This window comes from Cervus elaphus, chromosome 24 (genome assembly GCF_910594005.1).
Source record: "Cervus elaphus chromosome 24, mCerEla1.1, whole genome shotgun sequence".
NCBI lineage: Eukaryota > Metazoa > Chordata > Mammalia > Artiodactyla > Cervidae > Cervus > Cervus elaphus.
In genome coordinates this window covers 63964470-63985540 of record NC_057838.1, presented here as the reverse complement: position 1 = coordinate 63985540, position 21071 = coordinate 63964470, and the positions used below count along the sequence as shown (strand labels likewise).

At 43.4% G+C, this 21071-nt stretch overlaps 2 protein-coding genes across 2 annotated transcripts in view; one reads left to right on the top strand and one right to left on the bottom strand.

The window, feature by feature from the left end:
• The window catches only part of XCR1 (X-C motif chemokine receptor 1), a 315914-nt gene that overhangs the window by 261348 nt on the left and 33495 nt on the right, over nt 1-21071 (bottom strand). The gene's annotated exons all lie outside the window — the stretch shown is intronic.
• CCR2 (C-C motif chemokine receptor 2) lies at nt 5883-14032 on the top strand. The gene is made up of 2 exons (XM_043886834.1): nt 5883-6176; nt 10185-14032. The coding sequence occupies exon 2, from the start codon at nt 10196-10198 to the stop codon at nt 11306-11308; it is 1113 nt and encodes a 370-aa protein (XP_043742769.1). The 5' UTR covers nt 5883-6176; nt 10185-10195; the 3' UTR covers nt 11309-14032.

Here is a 21071-nt window from a genome sequence, read left to right as displayed (position 1 = left end):
AGCCATGGAGTTACACGTATTCCCCATCCCGATCCCCTCTCCCACCTCCCTTTCTACCCAATTCCTCTGGGTCTTCCCAGTGCACCAGGCCCGAGCACCTGTCTCATGCATCCCACCTGGGCTGGTGATCTGTTTCACTATAGATAATATACATGCTATTCTCTCGAAACATCCCACCCTCGCCTTCTCCCACAGAGTCCAAAAGTCTGTTCTGTACATCTGCGTCTCTTTTTCTGTTTTGCATATAGGGTTATCATTACCATCTTTCTAAATTCCATATATATGTGTTAGTATGCTGTAATGTTCTTTATCTTTCTGGCTTACTTCACTCTGTATAATAGGCTCCAGTTTCATCCATCTCATTAGAACTGATTCAAATGAATTCTTTGTAATGGCTGGGTAATATTCCATGGTGTATATGTATTTTCCATTCTTCATCACACATTCTAGTCTGTTCTTGATTCACTTGGAGATGCTATTGAACTTGGAGGGTTAAAAAAGAAGGAGAAATTCAAGTCTCACCTCTGAATGTTACTTGACACTTTTCATTTCCAAAAATCATGTGTTGCTTCTGGGTTTTCCTGCTTAGACTATATGCCCTGTTGTATTACTTTGTCACTTGGAACAAAAACAGTGGAAACAGTTCGGACAATTTTTATCATAAAGACATGACCAGAACATGAAGGAACATAACTGTGCTTCTTTGATGGCTATTAGTCTAGATCATTGTTTTTAACCAAAACTGAACTGAAGATGTAAAATCCTAGAGCTCACTAATCTATTTTAGTAGGTCACAGGAAGCAGGCAAACCATAGAAACCACAATCAACCAAAAGCATCTCTGTTGAAAAAAAAAATGGCAAGAGTTTAATCTTCTAAAGGCGTTAACTGAACAAATCCAACTGACAATGTCAAAGGGACAGCCTCAAAGCACCCTCAGGGTGTTGAAAAACCTCTCCTATCTCCTTGCCCCAGCAGCCATTCTCTCTAGCCATGCCTTTCCCCATGTTTTAATTTAGTTGAGTACTGCCACCCAAGGAGGAGCAGAGAGGTTCTTGGAACAAATCTAACTTTCAGCTTCAATGGTCTAACCCCCAACTCAGCTGTTGATCTTCAGAGTATGAATAATCAAGAATCTTAAAACTTTCCATGGCCAGTGTTGTTGGTCTGGTTCTTCCCTCTTCATTCAGGGAGCATGAACTCTATTTCATTGGTTTACGGAAGAATTGATCATCTCCTCAACCCTGGCCCAGGTCACCTTGAGATGACCACAGCCACGTCTTCTATGTGACCCTGCTTGGGCACCAGTCACACCAGAGTCTGGTGACGTGTTTTCCTCTAAGTCTGGTCATACACCAGACAAGGTCATACTCCTTTTGCCAGACTTGAGAATTTCAGAAACCATGAACCCAGTGCCAACAGGTAGATGGCGGGGGTGGGGGGGGGGGTTGGTTCTCAAACTCAAGGAGAAGTATCTTTTGTAACTCTTTCTATGTGCATAAAGAATTCTAAGGTGTACTAACTTTGGTTCCCAACTTTCTGACTATCTACATGGACCCTGTGAAAAGAAAAAAAAAAAAAGTTTAACTTGATAGCAGTGTGGATATTTGCTATTCTTCCCCAGATCTACCCTGAGCCCCGGAAAGCTGATGTCTATGTGTTACATCACCTAGACTCCCTGCTGCTCCCTCTTATTGGGTTTAACCCAAAATTACTGGGATGCACTGCAGGAGATCAGAGTGGGAACAGAAGGTTTCCTGCTTGGCCGCAGTTCTAGTAGTGCCTGTATCCTTCAACTTTCAGCTCTCAGTAGGACTTAGGTAATACTGTTTATTCTTTTGACTCTTCAAGCACAGGGGTAACAGTCCCCATTTTTGCTAGCATCTCTGGGCACCTCAACACCCTTGCTGGTTCTTTTAATCCTGTCAATGCCTATGTACATATCCTTATAAAGTCTTCAAAATGTCAGCCAACTGTGTCCTATGTCCTCTGCGCTAGAGATAAGCCAAATATTTGAATTCAGGCTCTACCACTACTTACCTCTGCGCATGTCTCTGTTTATAAAATGACAGACCTGGAGTCAATGATACTTGTGTGAAGACAGAAATGTAGAGTGATCCTAATCAGCAATAGCCAAATTTCTGGGTCTTGACCTTCCCCATTCCAGACTGACTCAAAGGAACTAGTTGCAAGATTTCATAAGTGGAAGTGGATGCAGTATCAGCAGGATGAATATGACCTGTTTTGTTATCGATATCTCAGAAAAAACACATTAGGTGATTTGGGGGAACTTTCCCTATTCCTGTTAAAGCAAAGAATCATTTCTTAGAGGGACAACCTGAGGCCCCTTTGCTTAGTACGAAAAACAGGTCTTATGCAGGATACATGGTCACAACTGATTGAAATCTAGAAAGGACACCTGAACTTCCCTGAGTGTTTTACTGATATTGTTATTCACTACTATTTATCGAGAGCCTACTACACAGCAGGCACTGTATTAGCTGCTTTACATTTATTTACACCTCAGAGACCCCAGACACCTCATTATTCCTAATTCATAGCTGGGGAAAATAAAGCTTAGAAACTTGGAAGGCTATCTGAGATCCTTGTTTCTATATGGCCTATCCTGGAAAATTTCCCATGTGCATTTAGGAAGTACACAGTATGCTGCTGTTGTTTGGTAGAGTTGTACATATACATCTGTTAAAATCTCACTGGTTTATTGTGTTGTTCAAGTTTTCTATTTCCTTACTTCTATGACTTTTTTCTCCCATTACTAAAAGCGGGTTATTAAAGTCCCCCAGTAATTATTACTTCTTCAGTTCTGTCAGTTTTTGCTTCATATGTTTTGATGATCTGTTATTAGGTGTAACTGTTTATAATTATCATATCTTCTTGCTGTACTGAGCCTTTTATTACTATGTAGGGTTCTTCTTCATTATCCCTTGTCAACTTTTTTAAACTTCGTGTCTATTTTGTCTGATATTAGCATAAACACCTCTGCTCTCTTGGTTAATATTTCCATGGAACATATTTCTCTGTCCTTCACTGTCAATCTCTTTGTGTCTTTTAAAGTGAGTCTCTTATTGATGATATTTAATTAGGTCATATTTTTGTTTTGCTTTGTTAATTCATTCTATCATTCTTTATCTTTTGGTTGGAGGATTTAATCCACTTACATTTCAAGTAATTACAAGGAATGACATTCTGTCATTCTGCTATTTGTTTTCAATGTACCTTAGAACTTTTTTGTCTTTCATTCCCTGCATTACTGTCTTTTGTGCTTAGTTGATTTTTTTGTAATGGGATGTTTATTGCTTTTTATTTTCTTTTGTATATATTCTATAGCTATTTTCTTTGTGGTTCCCATGAGGGTCACATTTAACATCCCAAAGTTATAACATTCTAATTTAAATTTGTACCAGCTTAACTTCAATAACATACAAAAACTCTTTTATCTGTGAATGTCCTAATTTCTCCCTCACTCTTGAAGTATAGTTTTGCTGGTTTTAAGAAAAACAAGTTTACTGCTTTTTTTCTTTTAGCAATTTGAATATATGGGTCCACTGCTTTCTGGCCATTTAAGTTTCTGATGAGAAAACGGCTTATTATCTTATTGAGAATCCCCTGTTTGTGATCATTTGTTTTTCTCCTACTGCTTTCTCTCCATGTCTTTGTCTTTTGAAAGTTTGATAATATGTCCTAGAGTGGGTCTCTTTGAACTTAATCTTACTTGGAGTTCACTGAGTTTCTTGCATGCTTATATTCATGTCTTCCTTTAAATTTGGAAAGTTTTTGCACATTATTTCTTCAAATATTCTCTTTTCCCCTTTCTCTCTTTTATCCTGGGACACCCACAAGTCCCTTAAGCTCTGCTCATTTGTCTTCAATCTTTTCTTCTGTTCTGCAGACTCAATAACTTCCATTTGTTCTATTTTCAAGTTTGTTGATTCTTTCTCCTGCCTGCTTGAATCTACCTCTGAATCCCTTTAGGGAATTTTTCATATCAGTTATTGTATTTTTCAGCTCCAGAATTTCTTTTTGCCTTCTTTTTAGATTTTCCATCTTAATTGATATTTGCATTTTGATCATACATGGTTTTCTTGATTCTCTCCATGTCTCCCTTTAAGTCTTTGAGACTCTTTAAGTCTTTATCTAATAGATCTGCCATCACATCTTTTTCAGGAACAGTTTCTCTTTCTTTATTATTTCCCTTTGAATGGACAATGCTTTTCTGTTTCTTTATATATTTTGTGATTTTTGGGGGGGGTGCTGAAATTGGACATAATTACATAATAACATGGTAATTCTGGAAATCAGATTCTCCCCTTCTCAGGACTTTTCTTTCTTTTCTTTTTTTTTTTTTTTTGTTTTTTGAAGGATAATTGCTTTACAGAATTTTGTTGTTTTCTGCCAAACCTCAACCTGAATCAGCCATAGGTATACATAAATCCCCTCCCTTTTGAACTTCCCTCCCAACTCCCTCCCCATCCCACCCCCTAGGTTAATACAGAGCCCCTGCGTGAGTTTCTTAGCCATACAGCAAATTCCCTGTTGGCTATTTATTTTACACATGGTAAGGTAAGTTTTTTGCTTTCTTATTTTTCAAATGATCTTGGTTTGTTTTTGTTTTGATTGCTGTAACGTCTCTCTGTGCCGAGGATCAGCCTGAACTGTGAACTTCAGGTCTTCTCAGGTCTTTTCAGAGCCTGTGCTCTTCCCTGAATACGTGGTGGTGGTTTAGGCACTGAGTCATGTACGACTCTTGCGACCCCAAGGACTGTAGCCCGCCAGGCTCCTCCGTCCATGGAATTCTCCAGGCAAGAATACTGGAGTGGGTTGCCATTTCCTTCTCCAGGGGATCTTCCCGACCCAGGAATCGAACGTGGGTCTCCTGCCTTTCAGGCAGATTCTTTCCGACTAAGCTACGAGTGCTGTCCCTTTTTAATTTTCCCTGGAAATGCAGCTGTTTTTGAAGGTCCCAGTTTTTAATGTGTGACTCCCAAAAAAAGGGAAAAAGAGAAAAATGAAATGGAGAAAAATAAAGGGCTCTGACTCTTTAAATACCCAGAAAGTCACTTCAGCCTGAGGGGGAGGGGCTTACAGCAATGGGGGGAATACAACAACAATGGCTGCCCTTCTCTTTGTCTGCATTTCTAAGATCAGAAGCAGTCATCAGTGATGAGAGCACAGGGCCCTGATATTTGGACGTCAGGGCCCAATTTGTGCCCACCTTCGCTTCTGCAAGCTACGTGCAAGCTGTCCCAGGAACACATGCAGAACTGCCTGTCAAAGTGCCTGGGGTAGGGGAGTAGGTGGGGGTTACTGTGCCAAGAGCTGAAATTGGCCATAGTTAACTGCAATTGGTCATCCAAACCTTCCCCTGAAAGTTGAAGACCCTCAACAGACTCCAGAGTTCCAAATCAGTTAGATCAGACAGCTTCTGCCGGTGGAACTGTTGTCTAGGTGAGGAGAGAGACTCATGGTACTTCCTAACCTACCATCTTCCCAAAATCTCAATGGTGTTTTCTTTTAGCAAAACTTTTTTCTCAAGAGTGGAACCTATAATAGCTGAGGATCTTCTTACTAAGGACATCTCTGACACAAGAGACCATTTAACATTCCCTTTTCATTAAAAAGCTCTGTCTAAATAAGTTTTCTAACCAAGTCCCAAATCCTTGATGCCACTGAAATCAGAGCATATGGTCAACAAAACCTAATTTCCTTCACCATCACCAACAGCCCCCATTAGCATTTATCCTCTAGGAAATGAAATTCTAGTGTGCTTGTTTCATGCAAATCACTACTGGGCAGAAGAGAGTGAAAGATTTCCAGATATAGAGAACCACAAGATAAAGAAGCCCACAGTCGTTAGACCCAGAAGCAAACATGGAGTGTGCCTGATTTAAACCCTCAAGGTTGCATAACCAAGATTTCAAAATTAATTCTACTCTGGAGACTTCAACCTAGTGTACAACGTTCCTGGCTGGAAAAGAAGAACTATATCATTCTTTTTTTCAAATCTTTACCATTACTTGCCCTTGTATCTCCGCCTTCTCTTTCTGCAGGAAACTTTATTTCCTACTTCTGCATGCCAAGTTTCTACCTCCAGATCTGTTTGGTTCAGTTGCTGAGAAGCCTGACACACCAGTGCCACTTAAAAGAAGCCATCTACCGGTGAGTCGGGGGTGCTTTTTCCATCACTTTATGAATCAAAAGCATCTCGATGCTAGATGCAGGGACTGGGAGTCTGTATTGCCCAGGAACTTGGGGGATGATCAAGATAGGAGAAAGGGGTGGAGAGTGGCATCTGTCCCAGGAATGAGAGAGAGATCCCGATGGCAGGAAGGAAGCACAAAGCAGAGTGAGAACTCCATCAGAGCTCAGCTGGTAGGAGAGAGCTGGGCTGAAACAAGACAAGAAAGTAGGACAATCAGACTTCTCAAATACTGCTCCTCTCTGCCCCTCCCAGCCCCCAAGGACTGTGAAGAGCTGGAACTTTCTACCCTGAATTTCTCCTCCTCTAGTCCATATATGTGATAGTACAAGCCTTGCACCAAAATACATTTCTTACTTCAATTCAGAGGCTGAAGTGAGAGGTTCATTTTTCTGAGAGGCAGCTTTTCATCAATTCCGATTGATGTGTCTTGACACTTGAAAGTGACACCTAAACCAGTGCTCTTCATCCTCCTTGCTAGCTACGTGTCTGCTGTGGTAGGAGCTAGGTGACACGGGAGTAGATGATAAAAAGAAGGTTTCTGGCACTTGAGACACAGGTGAACAACAAAGCAGAGGAAACTCACGGTGGAAGTGGCTAGGGCAGTTCATCCCCCATCTGAATCACCAGAACAAGGGTCTGGGCTGTGTACTTCTGACTGACAGACTTCCTGTGTTATCTGAAAGCCAGCATTTCAGAACCACTGATCCAGTCTACACTTTTCCATACAGATGAGGAGACTAACTACAGAACAGCCCAGAGGGCCTGTTACAGCTAAGAGGCTATGTGCAAGGAACCCCAATATTTTAGTTTTTATAACATCTCCCACTGGATTACCTGGGAGTCTAGCCCACAGGGGAGCCCTTTGTCTCTCAGAGGCTTGTAGCCTACTACTTCTCCATTATTCACTTCTTAATTGATATTTATATGTACTAGGCTGGATTCTAGGGCACTAAGATAGCTCATTGTAAAAACAAATCTCTCTGCCCTCTTGGAGCTTATTTTCTGGCAGAAATATGCGTGCATGTGTGTGTGTGTGCTTGTGCATTTATACATAGAGCACATTTGTATGGGCAAGTGTGTGGATTTTATGGCTAAATGCCAGACATTCTGTTCAAGGCATGAAGAAAAACCAAAAAAGCGGTTACTTCTACATTCTTCTACATTCATCTCTGTTCCCAAAGTCTGAAGATGAAAACCCTTGAGGGCCTTTGAAATGGAATAGCCCAATAGCTCAAATTCCAACTCAGCCATTACTTGTGTTGTGAGTCTGGGAAAAAAAAATATTTAATTCATCCATGCTTCTATTTCTTCACTTTTAAAATGTATATTTATCTCACAAAACTGTTGTAAGGATTACATTAATTAACGTATGCAGAGTATTTAGCATAGCACATGGAGCCTAACAAACATTTAATTAATCACTATAGTTTTAATTCTTTAGGTGGATACATTTTTTCCTCAAGTTTGATCAGAAGTATTATTCAGTTTCTGCTCATTTAAAGAATCTGGTTCAGTGCTGTGAAATTCAAAATCACAAGAGAAAGTGAAAAACAAGGTGTGTACACAGATAAAAACAAATCCACAGTCACTGCCAGGAAAAAAATAAACATTCTTGAGAACAGTTCTAATATTGTTAGTTGTCAAACTTACTATGAGTTTTATGTATTTTTCCAATGAACATATTACTGGTACCTCCTTTAGCCAGGTGCTATCATAAGTGCTGAAGACAGAAACATAACCTAGTCCTCTCTCTCAAGGAGCACACAATGGGTAGAAGATAATGTGTTTATTATAAAGGCATGCACAATGTTTTGAGATGGTAAGAATGATATGACAGAGGAGGATAGCTGGACTTCACAGAGAAGGGGAGAGGGCTTCCCAGGTGGCACAGTGGTAAAGAATCTGCCTGTTAATGCAGGAGATGCAAGAGATGCAAGTTCAATTCCTGGGTTGGGAAGATTCCCTGGAGTAGAAAATGGCAACTCACTGCAGTATTCTTGCTTGGAAAATTCCGTGGACAAAGAAGCCTGGTGGGCTACAGTCCCTGGGGTCACAAAAGAGTCAGACACAACTGAGTGTGCGCGCGTGCGTGCGCGCGCACACACACACACACACACACACACACACACACACCGTAGGATGAACAGGAACTCACCAGACATTTTAGGCAAGGGGCAAACATGTGCAAACCCACTGAAGCCTGAAGGAAATGATGAGTCTTGGAAAAGTGGGAAAAAGATAGATATGGCTGGACCACAGGATCTGGGATTTGAGCTAAGAAGAAAGGAGCTTAGAAAAGCCATGATGAGTAGTCTGGGCATTGCTTTGAGGCCCCATCATATACAAATCGTGGGGCTACTTGAGTTTTAAACTGAGAAAAGCATGATCCAATTTCAGTTTCAGAGAAGACAGATTGAAACAGAACATGGTGAGGAAAAAGAAAAGAACAAATGAAAGAGTTCAGCAAAGCCAGAAGTGAGATGCATAGGAGGCAAGACAGTGGCAGTTGAAAGAGGTGCAGAGGGGATGACTCTGAGAGGTGATTATGAGGTAGAATCCATATAACACAATAATAATAACAACCATACAGAGCATTTCTCTGTACTAGATGCTGCACTGTCTTTGTTTCCACAGCAACTCAGCATGGTTATTATTTTAAACAAAAAGAAACTGACAGTTGAACAAGTAATTAACCTCAAATTACACAACTTGGACGTTGGAGGCAGGATTCAAGTCTAGGTCTGTTTAACTCTAAAGGCCTGGCTCCTAATCTTCTGAAAAAGAGGGGACTCAAGACAATGTCAAATCTTAAATAATGGAGTACATGACATTGGTCAAGATAAAGAATCCACAAGCTGAAGCAACTTTCCAGGGGTATTCAGTTTGGGGTGGGTTGAACTCGAGGTACCTATCTGATACCCACTTTGCACTCTGTCTAAAATAGAGTATGGCTCCTAGTAAGTGCTCAATACATATTGGTTAAATAAATAAGTCCATGGGGAGATATGCAATAGGCAATGGAAAATTCAACTCTGAGGTGGGGCTGGAAGGCAGAGCTTTGGGAAGCATTAGCCTACAGGAAACTTAGAACCTGAAAACAACTCAGGAAGAACTTTGGAACAAGGGTAAAGAGGTAAATGGTAAAGTGGGAGCCAAGGATGGTGCCTAGGGACCCTTACAGCGTAGGCAGGGGGAGGAAACACCAACGAAGAATATGAAACAGAAGTGGTAGGCCAGGAGCTAGCCTACTGGAAGACCAATGGGTTTTTTTTGTTGATTTTTTAACTTAGAAACTTTTTTTTTCTTTTTGGCTGTGCTATGCACCTTGTGGGATCTTAGTTCCCAAACCAGAGATTTAACTCAGCCCTCAGCAGTGAAAGCATGAAGTCCTAAGCACTGGACCACCAGGGAATTTCCAAACCAAAACTTTTAAAAGAAAGCGGTCATCAGAAGGGTTAAACGTTTGATGAAGATGAAACTAAAAGCCAGGGTGTTTAAAACTGGGTTGTCATCGCAATCCTGGCAAGAGAAGTTTTGGCAAAATGATGGGGGCAGAAAGCTGAGAGAGTGTTCAGAACACTTTGGGTGGCAGGTAACAGAAAATGCAACTCATAATGGCTCATTATGAGCATCCCCAGAAGCCCCTAGTGGAGTCCCCTTATATACTATCATCCAGTAATGAGTCACAGGCCTAGTAGAGAAAGCAAGTGTCCAGCACGGTCAGCCTTATAATGAGAGTCAGGCTCTGCAGGAAGGCCAAGCTGTTGGGAAATGGCTGTAGGAAGATGACTGGTGTCTGTGATCAGGAATAAACGGAAGTGGTGAACTAGCACACATGCTTTCAAGGAGATGGCTGCCAAGTACAGACAAAGCCTGGGATGTTGCTTAAGTGGAGCAGGGACCTTGGTAAGACTAGGGATTGTAGCCATTGTGCTGTATGTCATCATCTTGTCCTCTGTTTACAGGACCAAGGAAGATGGACGGCAATGATACGTTCAGCCACAATGTGCTTCCCACATCTCATTCTCTGTTTACAACAAATGTCAAGGGGAGTGATGAAGAACCCACCACCAGTTATGACTATGATTACAGTGAACCCTGCCGAAAGACCAGCGTGGGACAAATCGAAGCACAGCTCCTGCCCCCACTCTACTCTCTGGTGTTCATCTTTGGTTTTGTGGGCAACTTGCTGGTTGTCCTCATCCTAATCAACTGCAAAAAGCTGAAGAGCATGACTGACATCTACCTGCTTAACTTGGCCATCTCTGACCTACTGTTCCTCCTCACCATCCCATTCTGGGCTCACTATGCTGCAGACCAGTGGGTCTTTGGGGATGTGATGTGCAAATTTTTCACAGGGCTGTATCACATTGGTTATTTTGGTGGAATCTTCTTCATCATCCTCTTGACAATCGATAGGTACCTGGCTATCGTCCATGCTGTGTTTGCTTTAAAAGCCAGAACAGTCACCTTTGGGGTGGTGACAAGTGGGGTCACCTGGGTGGTGGCTGTGTTTGCCTCTCTCCCAGGAATCATCTTTATCAAATCCCTCGAAGAACATTCAGGTTACGCCTGTGCCCCTTATTTTCCACTAGGATGGAAGAATTTCCATACAGTTATGAGGAGCATCTTGGGGCTGGTGCTGCCACTGCTTGTCATGATCGTCTGCTACTCGGGAATCCTGAAAACCCTGCTCCGGTGTCGCAACGAAAAGAAGAAGCACAAGGCTGTGCGGCTCATCTTCGTGATCATGATTGTCTACTTTCTCTTCTGGGCTCCCTACAACATCGTCCTTCTCCTGAGCACCTTCCAGGAATTCTTCGGCCTGAGTAACTGTAAGAGCAGCAGTCAGCTGGACCAAGCCATGCAGGTGACAGAGACCCTGGGGCTGACCCACTGCTGCATCAACCCCATCATCTACGCCTTTGTTGGGGAGAAGTTCAGGAGGTATCTCTACACATTCTTCCGAAAGCATATTGCCAAACATCTATGCAAACAATGCCCAGTTTTCTATGGGGAGACAGGAGATCGAGTGAGTTCAACATACACCCATTCCACTGGGGAACAGGAAGTCTCAGCCGCTTTGTAGAAGAGGAGAAGCTCACCTGTTATTTTCAAAAGGTGATAGCAATCTATATATGATAATAAGCCGCCAGGGTTTGCTGAAGAACAGAGGAGTCTAAAGTTTCTAGAGTAAGTGCCCAGGAACTTGAGGCTTATGTGAATCAATGAAGACTTATGTTACTCTTGTAGAGTCAGCGTGCTCAGAGAATATTCCAAAACAACTGTGGGCAGAGACTTGGAATCTCCAACGAGCTCATCGCAGTTCCTAGAAAATGCCATACTGCCTTGTGTTTGTGCGCTTCCCTCCACGTCCCCCCATCCACCACTTCGCTTACTCTCTGATTCTATCAACCTCTTTAATCAATCAATCTCTTTAATCCTCTGGAGATTGGGAAGAGGAGTCAGGCGAGGGTGAACAGAAAGAGGGGGAGTAGAGTCCGGACCAAGGGGAAGGAGGTGAAAGTGTAAGCATGGTGAAGCCTTTACAAGGATGCAGGTAAGGGGTTCGCTTGCCCAGCCAGGCAGCAGCACTGGTCCTTAGCACCATCTCCTACCATATTTAACTTTGGAGGCTCTCCTAGGTCTTGGCAAGCGTGGGAACTGTAAGAACTCTCTGGGAGCTCTGGCTAGGCCCATGATCCTCTTCTGCTAAGTGCATGACACATTTCTGCTTTATTACAGGTTAACTATGACAACCACACAACCTACATTTGAAATCTATTCAATACCTTGCCCCATTGTACATATGCTTCTTAGGCCTCATCCCTCTATACAAAAATTTATTAAAATGTTTGTTTATAAAATACAGATAACCTTTAACAAGATGAAAAAATAAAAACCTTGTTTAAAAAGGGAAAGGGGGGCTGGAGGTGGTGATCATGAGAAAGGAGTGGGCTCCAGTGAGCCCTTCCAGGAGGAGTGGAGGGGCACGCTCGCACCAGATGCGCAGGAATATTTCCAGAACTGGCCAAGAGCAAACGTCAGGAAGGAGGCGCCAGACCGCTAAAGAGATCTGATGGTATTTTGCTTCTCTTTGGCTTTTCCTGCTTTCTTGCTGCCCTTGCCCACCTGTCTCCCCACAGCCTTTATCACAGTTCTGCCTGTGGGATTGCCCCACCCCAAAAGCCGGTTTGTAGAGGTCCAGGAGAGTAGCTATGGGGAGAATGTGAAGGAAATTGTGCAACAAGAACCCCTATTGGGTCTGGGAGAGGGAAGACAATCAGTGGGGCTACTGGGGTGAGTGCTCAAAGCAGAGAAGGGGCCTGTTCTGGAAAACAAACATCAGCCTGTGACCTCAGGGTCTATTACCAGGCAGGGCAGGCCTAGATGAGGAAGACTGTAGACAGATTGGAAAAAAATGTTTTCCAAATTACCTTCTGGCACCTCATTTTTGCACACAGGCAGAGGGTTCAGATACACAAACACACACACCACACACACACACACACACACACACTCATATAAATGTATTTCAATGTAAAGTAAAAGTTAAATGAAAGCTGGAAACTGCAATCTAAAATTGTGGTAAAGTATCATTTTTAAGATACTATTATGCCAAGCCTAAAAATACTGTATTAGTCATAGAGACAATTCTGGTATTGGTGGAGCACGTGGTGTGTTTAGGAGGCCGCTGGTTCAACATAAATAAATATTGTCAGGGAGCTGGAGTCTGTGAGCTCTGGGTTTACTAGCTTATGGTGATATAGCATCTAAATAATCTCAGACAGATTACAGCACGCACGTCACAACTGTCATCTCAACTATGTGTCTTTATTCTGACTTTCTACCAAAAATCTTTTTTGCCTCATTATGACATCTTGAAAGTTGTGGATTTAATCCTATTTGAATGCTTCATGCTTTGCCACATCTTTACTGATGCTCAGATGGGTCCTCTCTTTGGCCAGTGGGAACTCCTAATAGGGAGTTGGAGAAGTTCACCTAAGCAAGCAAAGACTTTGGTCTTGGCTTGAGCTAAGCTAAGAATATACCTATATGTTAGTGTATCTCCAATCTGATGCAGGCAAGAAACACAGGGATCCTGGAATCTGGCAACTGGGGAACTGGAAGTTACTAAGGTTTTACTTTCTTGCCTCATGTCTAGAGGCTTCAGAAAGAGGTGTATGTTGTGGGTGGGGGAGCAGCCTTCACCTTCAGATATCTGTATTATCCTAATGAATGCATTAAATTTTGTTTTGATGATGAAATGTAAATATTGTTTTAAAAAGCTATGACTTGAAAACTACCACAATATTATAAAGCAACCATCCTCCAATTAAAACAAATTAATTTTAAAAAAACTATGACTTGGAAAATGAATCAACACTCTTAACTATACTGTTTTTTTAAATCTTTCTGATTACCAACTCCTCTGTCCTTCTCCCAGACTCTGATACACACCATTCTATTCTTTTCATCTATGAGTCTGACGATTTTAGATTCCTCATGTGAGTGAAATTATGCAGTTCCTGTCTTCCTGTGTCTGACTTATTAGCATCATGCCCTCCAAGTACATCCATGTTGTTGCATACTGCAGAATTTCCCACTTTTTTAAGGCTAAATTATATTCATTGTATGTGTAGACCACGTTTTCTTTATCCATTTATCAACATGCATAGAATTGTTATACAGGATGAGTAAGTACTAAATAGTGTGTTTATAAATAATAATACCCTATTGGATACTTAAAAACTGTTAGAAGTGTAAATCTCGTAATCTATTTCTACCACAATAAAAAAATTTTAAACTGCCAGTTTTGTTATGCGGTGGTGTGACAGTCTGTCTCACTGTCCACAACTTCTCACTCTGCCCTGTGTGATTACACGTGCCTGACCTCGATGTGTGACCTGCAGCGTGCCCTACAGGAGGGCCACCCCTCCGCCCATCCCCAGGCGGCTCGGCCAGGAGGAAGTGAGCACAGCTGAGGCCTGCTTCATCCGAGCAGGGTGCTGAGGTGCCGGGTGGGCTCTCCGGCTCTCCCTGCTCAGCCGCAGGAAGGTCCATCCCAGACCACAACCCCTTCAGCCCAGGTGCCTGGTGAGTGAGTGGGAAATCGCAGAGAGCAGAATTGGGCCCCAGCTACCCAGCAGCCACATGTCACGGGAGTAAGCTGTCCACATTAGCTCTTGTAAGCTCCTGAGTTGTGGGGGTTGTTTACTAAGAAGCACAAAAGTTAACTGATACACACGTTATATAGTGCTTCCATAAATAAAATTTAGAAAATTGTTTTCCCATGATGGAATTAGACATAACAAATACACCTGAGGAGTCAGTGTGTGTCAGCCTGGGGAGGGCACATAGAGATGGTTATGTTATCCTCAGGCCTTTAGACCTCCCAGCCCAGAGACAACTGACGGGGAGGAGCAGGGGAGAATTAATCATCACAATAGAGTATTAATAATCACAATGCACTATGCAAGGCACAGAAGCAGACGTGTGTGTGAGATTTTCTGAGAGCCCCAAGGAGAGAGTGAGAGTCCTGCATCACAGTAATAATCGCAGCCACAGGATTCTATTGCCACCGAACAAACTGCCACTTAAAAGCTGCCAACCATCTCTAGAACCATTTTCTAGAAGCGGAAACCCCATGTCTCCTTTATCCCGGGGACAGCATTCAAGTGGGCTGTTTGAGGTAAGCAAATGTCAGGAAAGATGACTATTCCAAGGGGTGGGTATCATACTTAAGACTCTTGGTGGAGCTGGCACTTGGCCCCGTCCACCCCATGCCATCCTCCTCGATCTGTGGTAACTGGGACAGTTTGAGTATCTTACAGAGAGGCCCTGCCGTCTCCTGGAAGTAAGCCATCAAGATCCTACCTCTTCGCTTTCACTTTTTCTCCCTGTTAAAATTTATCTGACAAATTGAAACAGCCTCAGGTGAGATTAGCCAGTGACAAAGGTCACCAAGGGCCACCAAGAGGAAATCCGACACGAGTGAAGAAGTGTCTGAGCTGGTAAGCTGACTCCACAAGGCAGCCCATGAATTCAGGGAGGGCCAGCCCTGGGTGTGATGAGTGACTGCGCTGGCTATTTCTCCAGATGCCACCAGTCCAGCACCATGTTTATCACTAGACATCCTCGGGACATTCTTGCTATCTCACTGCCACACTGCCTCCACCATCACCTGCCTCCCAATCTCCTCTTTCCTGCTCAGGCGGCTTGCTGCCCAGTGGATGCCCCACCCAGGAATGAGGTACTGGCCTCCCCTTCCGGAAAGTCCCCACTTCTCAAACGTTTCTCTCAGAGGTCCCTCCTTTGGCTTTGAGGAGACGAACCCCACCCTCCTTCCCATCAACCTCACCCACTTCTAAAACCTTTTCCTGCCCAAACCTGTCTCCTCCTTGTACTGGACGCAGTGAGAAGAGTTGTCATGGTGACTAGGGGCACAGAGCTGATTCTGTCACACTTAGAAAGCCCTGGGGGAGGTGTTCGATCCCAGGTGTCAGTGGTTTTTTGTAAAACTTCAGAATACTTAACACCTCACTGCCCTTAGCCTCAGGCCATAGTTGCCAGTTTGGGGCAACAGGAAAAGTCCCACCTAATATCCTGTTATACAGAGAGCAGAACATAGAGGTGAAGGTGTGACCTGACCCACTGAAGACTGTGCTAGGTCTAGTATACACCTTAATCATACATTAGACTTCTGTTACCACACTTAGGGGCTTCTCTTGTAGCTCAGTTGGTAAAGAATCTGCCTGCAATGCAGGAGACCCAGGTTCGATCCCTGGGTCGGGAAGATCCCCTGGAGAAGGAAATGGCAACCCACTCCAGTATTCTTTCCCAGAGAATCCCATGGACAGCAGAGCCTGGCAGGTTGCAGTCCATGGGGTCGCAAGAGTCGAACATGACTTGGTGACTAAACCACACCCCACCACACATAAAGTTGCATCAGCCTCATGTCTGCACACTGATCTGAAAGAAATCCCAAAGTGCACAGAGCAGGCTTCTCAGCAGAGTTATGGGGTTTCCACCAATTCTGGACATATCTAACAAAGTGATGAGGTGGACAGCCTGTTAGTGTCTACTCAGTGTGATGATCTGCACAAGGCTAGGGGGATGTGGTGCATGGGCTGGGTAAAGGGGTCCAACTGGGAAGGGTCTAAAGGACAGTGATCAAGACCATCCCCAAGAAAAAGAAATGCAAAAAGGCAAAATGGTTGTCTGAGGAGGCCTTACAAATAGCTGAGAAAAGAAGAGAAGCTTTGGCAATGCCAAAGGAGAAAAGGAAAGATATACCCATTTGAATGCAGAGTTCCAAAGAATAGCAAGGAGAGATAAGAAAGCCTTCCTCAGTGATCAGTGCAAAGAAATAGAGGAAAACAACAGAATGGGAAAGACTAGAGATCTCTTCAAGAAAATTAAAGACACCAAGGGAACATTTCATGCAAGAAAGATGGGCACAATAAAGGACAGAAATGATATGGACCTAACAGAAGCAGAAGATATTAAGAAGAGGTGGCAAGAATACTATACAAAAGAACTATACAGAAGAACTATACAAAAATGATCTTCATGACTCAGATAACCACAATGATGTGATCACTCACCTAGAGCCAGACATCCTGGAATGAGAAGTCAAGCATCACTAAGAACAAAGCTAGTGGAGGTGATGGAATTCCAGTTGAGCTATTTCAAATCCTAAAAGATAATGCTGCAAAAGTGTTACACTCAATATGCCAGCAAATTTGGAAAACTTAGCAGTGGCCACAGGACTGAAAAAGGTCAGTTTTCACTCCAATCCCAAAGAAAGGCAATGCCAAAAATGTTCAAACTACCACACAATTGCACTTATCTCACACACTAGTAACGTAATGCTCAAAATTCTCCAAGCCAGGTTTCAACAGTATGTGAACCATGACCTTCTAGATATTCAAGCTGGATTTAGAAAAGCCAGAGGGACCAGAGATCAGATTGCCAACATCTGTTGGATCATCAAAAAAGCAAGAGAATTCCAGAAAAACATCTGCTTCATTGACTACGCCAAAGCCTTTCACTGTGTATATCACAATAAACTGTGGAAAATTCTGAAAGAGATGGGAATACCAGACCACCTTACCTGCCTCCTAAGAAATCTGTATGTAGGTCAAGAAGCAACAGTTAGAACTGGACATGGAACTACAGAATGGTTCCAAATTGGGAAAGGAGTACATCAAGCCTGTATACTGTCACCCTGCTTATTTAACTTCCATGCAGAGTACATCATGCAGAATGCTGGGCTGGATGAAGCACAAGCTGGAGTCAAGATTGCCGGGAGAAATATCAATAACCTCAGATATGCAGATGACACCACCCTTATGGCAGAAAGCGAAGAAGAACTAAAGAGCCTCTTAATGATGAAAGTGAAAGAGGAGAGTGAAAAAGTTGACTTAAAACTCAACATTCAAAAAACTAAGACCATGGCATCTGGTCCCATCACTTCATGGCAAACAGATGGGGAAACAATGGAAACAGTGACAGACTTTATTTTCTTGGGCTCCAAAATCATTGCAGATGGTGACTGCAGCCATGAAATTAAAAGACGCTTGCTCCCTGGAAAAGCTATGACAAACCTAGACAGCATATTAAAAAGCAGAGACATCACCTTGCTAACAAAGGTCCATCTAGTCAAAGCTATGATTTTTCCAGTAGTCATGTATGGATATGAGAGTTGGACTATAAAGCAAGCAGAGCACCAAAGAATTGATGCTTTTGAACTGTGGTGTTGGGAGAAGACTCTTGAGAGGCCCCTGGACTGCAAGGAGATCCAACCAGTCCATCCTAAAGGAGATCAGTCCTGAATATTCATTGGAAGGACTGATGCTGAAGCTGAAACTCCAATACTTTGGCCACCTGATGCGAAGAACTGACTCACTGGAAAAGACCCTGATGCTGGGAAAGAACTGAAGGTGGGAGGAGAAGGGGATGACAGAAGATGAGACAGTTGGATGGTATCACTGACTTGACGGACATGAGTTTGAGTAAATTCCGGGAGTTGGTGATGGACAGAGAAGCCTGGCGTGCTGCAGTCCACGGGTTTGCAGAGTCATACACGACTGAGCGACTGAACTGAACTGAATGGAGAGAGACAGTGGGAATGGAGAGGACAGCATGGTGGCCCCCATCCCTGCTCACCATGAACGGTGTCTGGAGCAGTAGATGAAGAGGAGTCATGGGACCCCAGCATCACTGTTGAGGCACACAGGTGCAAAATGTAACACTGGTGGGGATGGGGGATTCTTCCTGTATCTTTGAGAACTGTGGGGATTCTCTGGCTCTGCTGGTGAAGGGGGCTTCAGGGACACTAGAAGCTTCCTCCTTGGTGGAAATATCAGAGCACTGACAGCAACACCCACAACATGCTGTCCAAGTGAGTGACCCAGGGAAAGGGCTCACCTAACAACAGAGCTCTGTCACATACAGTTACTGCATTCGGTTGAACAAAAGGAGCCAGACAGAAACAGGACAGCATTTGTGATTCCATTTATGTGAAGCTATAGAAGAAGTACATCCCATTCATGCATTGAGGACAAACTGGCCCCTGCAAAGTGGGGCAGGGTGTGAGGGCATGTTCTGGGGTGACAGGGCTGCTCCCTACCATCTGGTGACAGGGATGTATGTGTATCAAAACTTGCCCAAAATGTACACCTAGGACTAGTGTGTTTCTGCTACATGTAAGTTACACATCAATCAAAGTAACAATTAAAGTGATGTATTTATAAAAAATTTTTAATAACATGGGTACACACCTATACTGTAATCTTTAGCCAAAAAAAGGAGCAGCATAAAGAACTGGTATGTGTGTGAGAACAATTAATCAAAAAGTATGCATGGGAAAAGGTCTGGATTAAAATACATCACGTGTTAAGAGGGACTGTTTTGAGATTGTGAGACAATGACTAATTTTTTCTGTACTTTCTATTTTTCTGTTTTTCCTAGCTTGATACAATGAGCATGATGTGTTAGTTTTAGAATTAGATACATGTTCTAAAAGCTAGGAGATTCATGTGCTATTCTTTCAGCCCGTCTCACTGCTGACATTGATAGAGTCAGTGTGAGCCCCACGGGTTTCAGTTCATTGAGCTCATGCAGTTGGCCCTCTGAACCCAAGAAAGAGTCAGTGTCCTCCCCATCTTGTGCATGATACTCTGAGTCATGGTCCAGAGATGGTGTGGGCAAGCAGAGAGAAGCTGCCCTCAGAACTTGGGTGCAAAGATTCGAACTGGAGCAGCTAGTGAAAGCTTGGCCAGCACCCCAGACGGAGGGCTGGGCATCAAGTCCAGAATGGCAAACCAGCCAGAAGATCATTTCTTACGGAGAGTCTGAAGGCCTGCATATCAGAACCAGAGCCCTGGAAACTGGAAGGGCCAAGGTAAAAAGATAAGCAGAGATGGGGAAACTAAGTCATGGCATGATAAACCACTGGTTTGCCTTGCTGTTGTATCCAGAGCAACAATTCATTGCTTAAATGCTGAAGATGTTCCCATGGGTCCTCCCTTCCTTGCGCATCCCTGGAATGAACCCCTATCCCAAAAGGTGACCTGAATGTCCCCCTAAAAGGGGATACACACACTGCTAAGTTGTGCTTCCTTGTTTCACCTGTGAATCCTCACCCTGTATTGCCCAAATGTGTCTTTTCCAAAGCAACTTGGCCATGGAGTCATTTTGTATTTAAGGAGGGAGGTCTCCTGGGGCCCCTAAAGTCTAGCACATAATTTGACAAGGTAGGAAACAGAAGCTCAGGGAGGGGTAGGATCTTGCTAAGGGCACACAATGAGGCAGCAGCACATTCTGGGTGACCCCGAGCCTGCTTCACTACTCTACACTGCCCTCTGGGGGTAAGTGTTCCCTCAAGTCTACAACCACCCCAATGACAACCCACAGAAGACAGGGCAGACAAACCCCAGGTCCACGTGGTGAAGTACAAAGCAACCAAAGCCACACACAGAAACATTATGTTTGTCCTGCAGCATCCAAGAGTTCTACACAGTGTAATACCAGTGAACACACAAGGGTCTCTTCAAATTGTAGTCCCTGTTTCCTGTGAAATTTTGTATTAATTTATTTGCTACCCATTTTGTAAATGCTTTCTCAAGCGTACTTTGTACATCACCACTTAACTAGCCCACAGAGAGCCAGTACCAACAAAAGGCTCTACACTTGTTCCGTCGTTTGACCTTGACCACAGATCTGTCAAGCACATTTGTGATTGGGGGTTTTTTTTTGGCCCCCATTTTACAGATAAGAAAACTAAGATCTGGAGAGTTTTAGTAACTTGTACAAATCAAGCGGTAAACAGTAAAGCTGAGGATTAAGCCCAGCCTGGTGACTGGAGTCCAGTTCTCAACTGCTGTCTCTTGAATCCACATACAGCATGAACTTGAACATCTTTTTCATGATTCATTGCCCTGGTTGTGCTTGCCAGTTGCTGGTTCTTTCTGCCCCTTTCTGGCTTTTCCCAGCAGTCATATCCCCCTACCCTGTAGCACTAGCCATTAGCTTCTCCCTTTCAGCTTCTGTTTTGCTGACAAGGACCCCAGGAAACCAATTTTATTAGAATTTTATATAATAAATCTAAGAAAGGATCACTGAATGAGTACGAGTCTGATGGTTTTTTGAGTATACTATATGCTGCATGCTCAACTTGGATGTCTCAAGCAATCCTCCCAACAAGCCCAAGGAGCAACTACCATTATTCAGCCCATTCCACAAATGAGAAAGCTGAGGGCAGGGCCAGGCTTTGAGTTCAGGCAATTGACTGCAGAGGCCACTTCAACAGGTTTGGGGTCTTCTCAGATCACAAGTCTGTGTTGGCG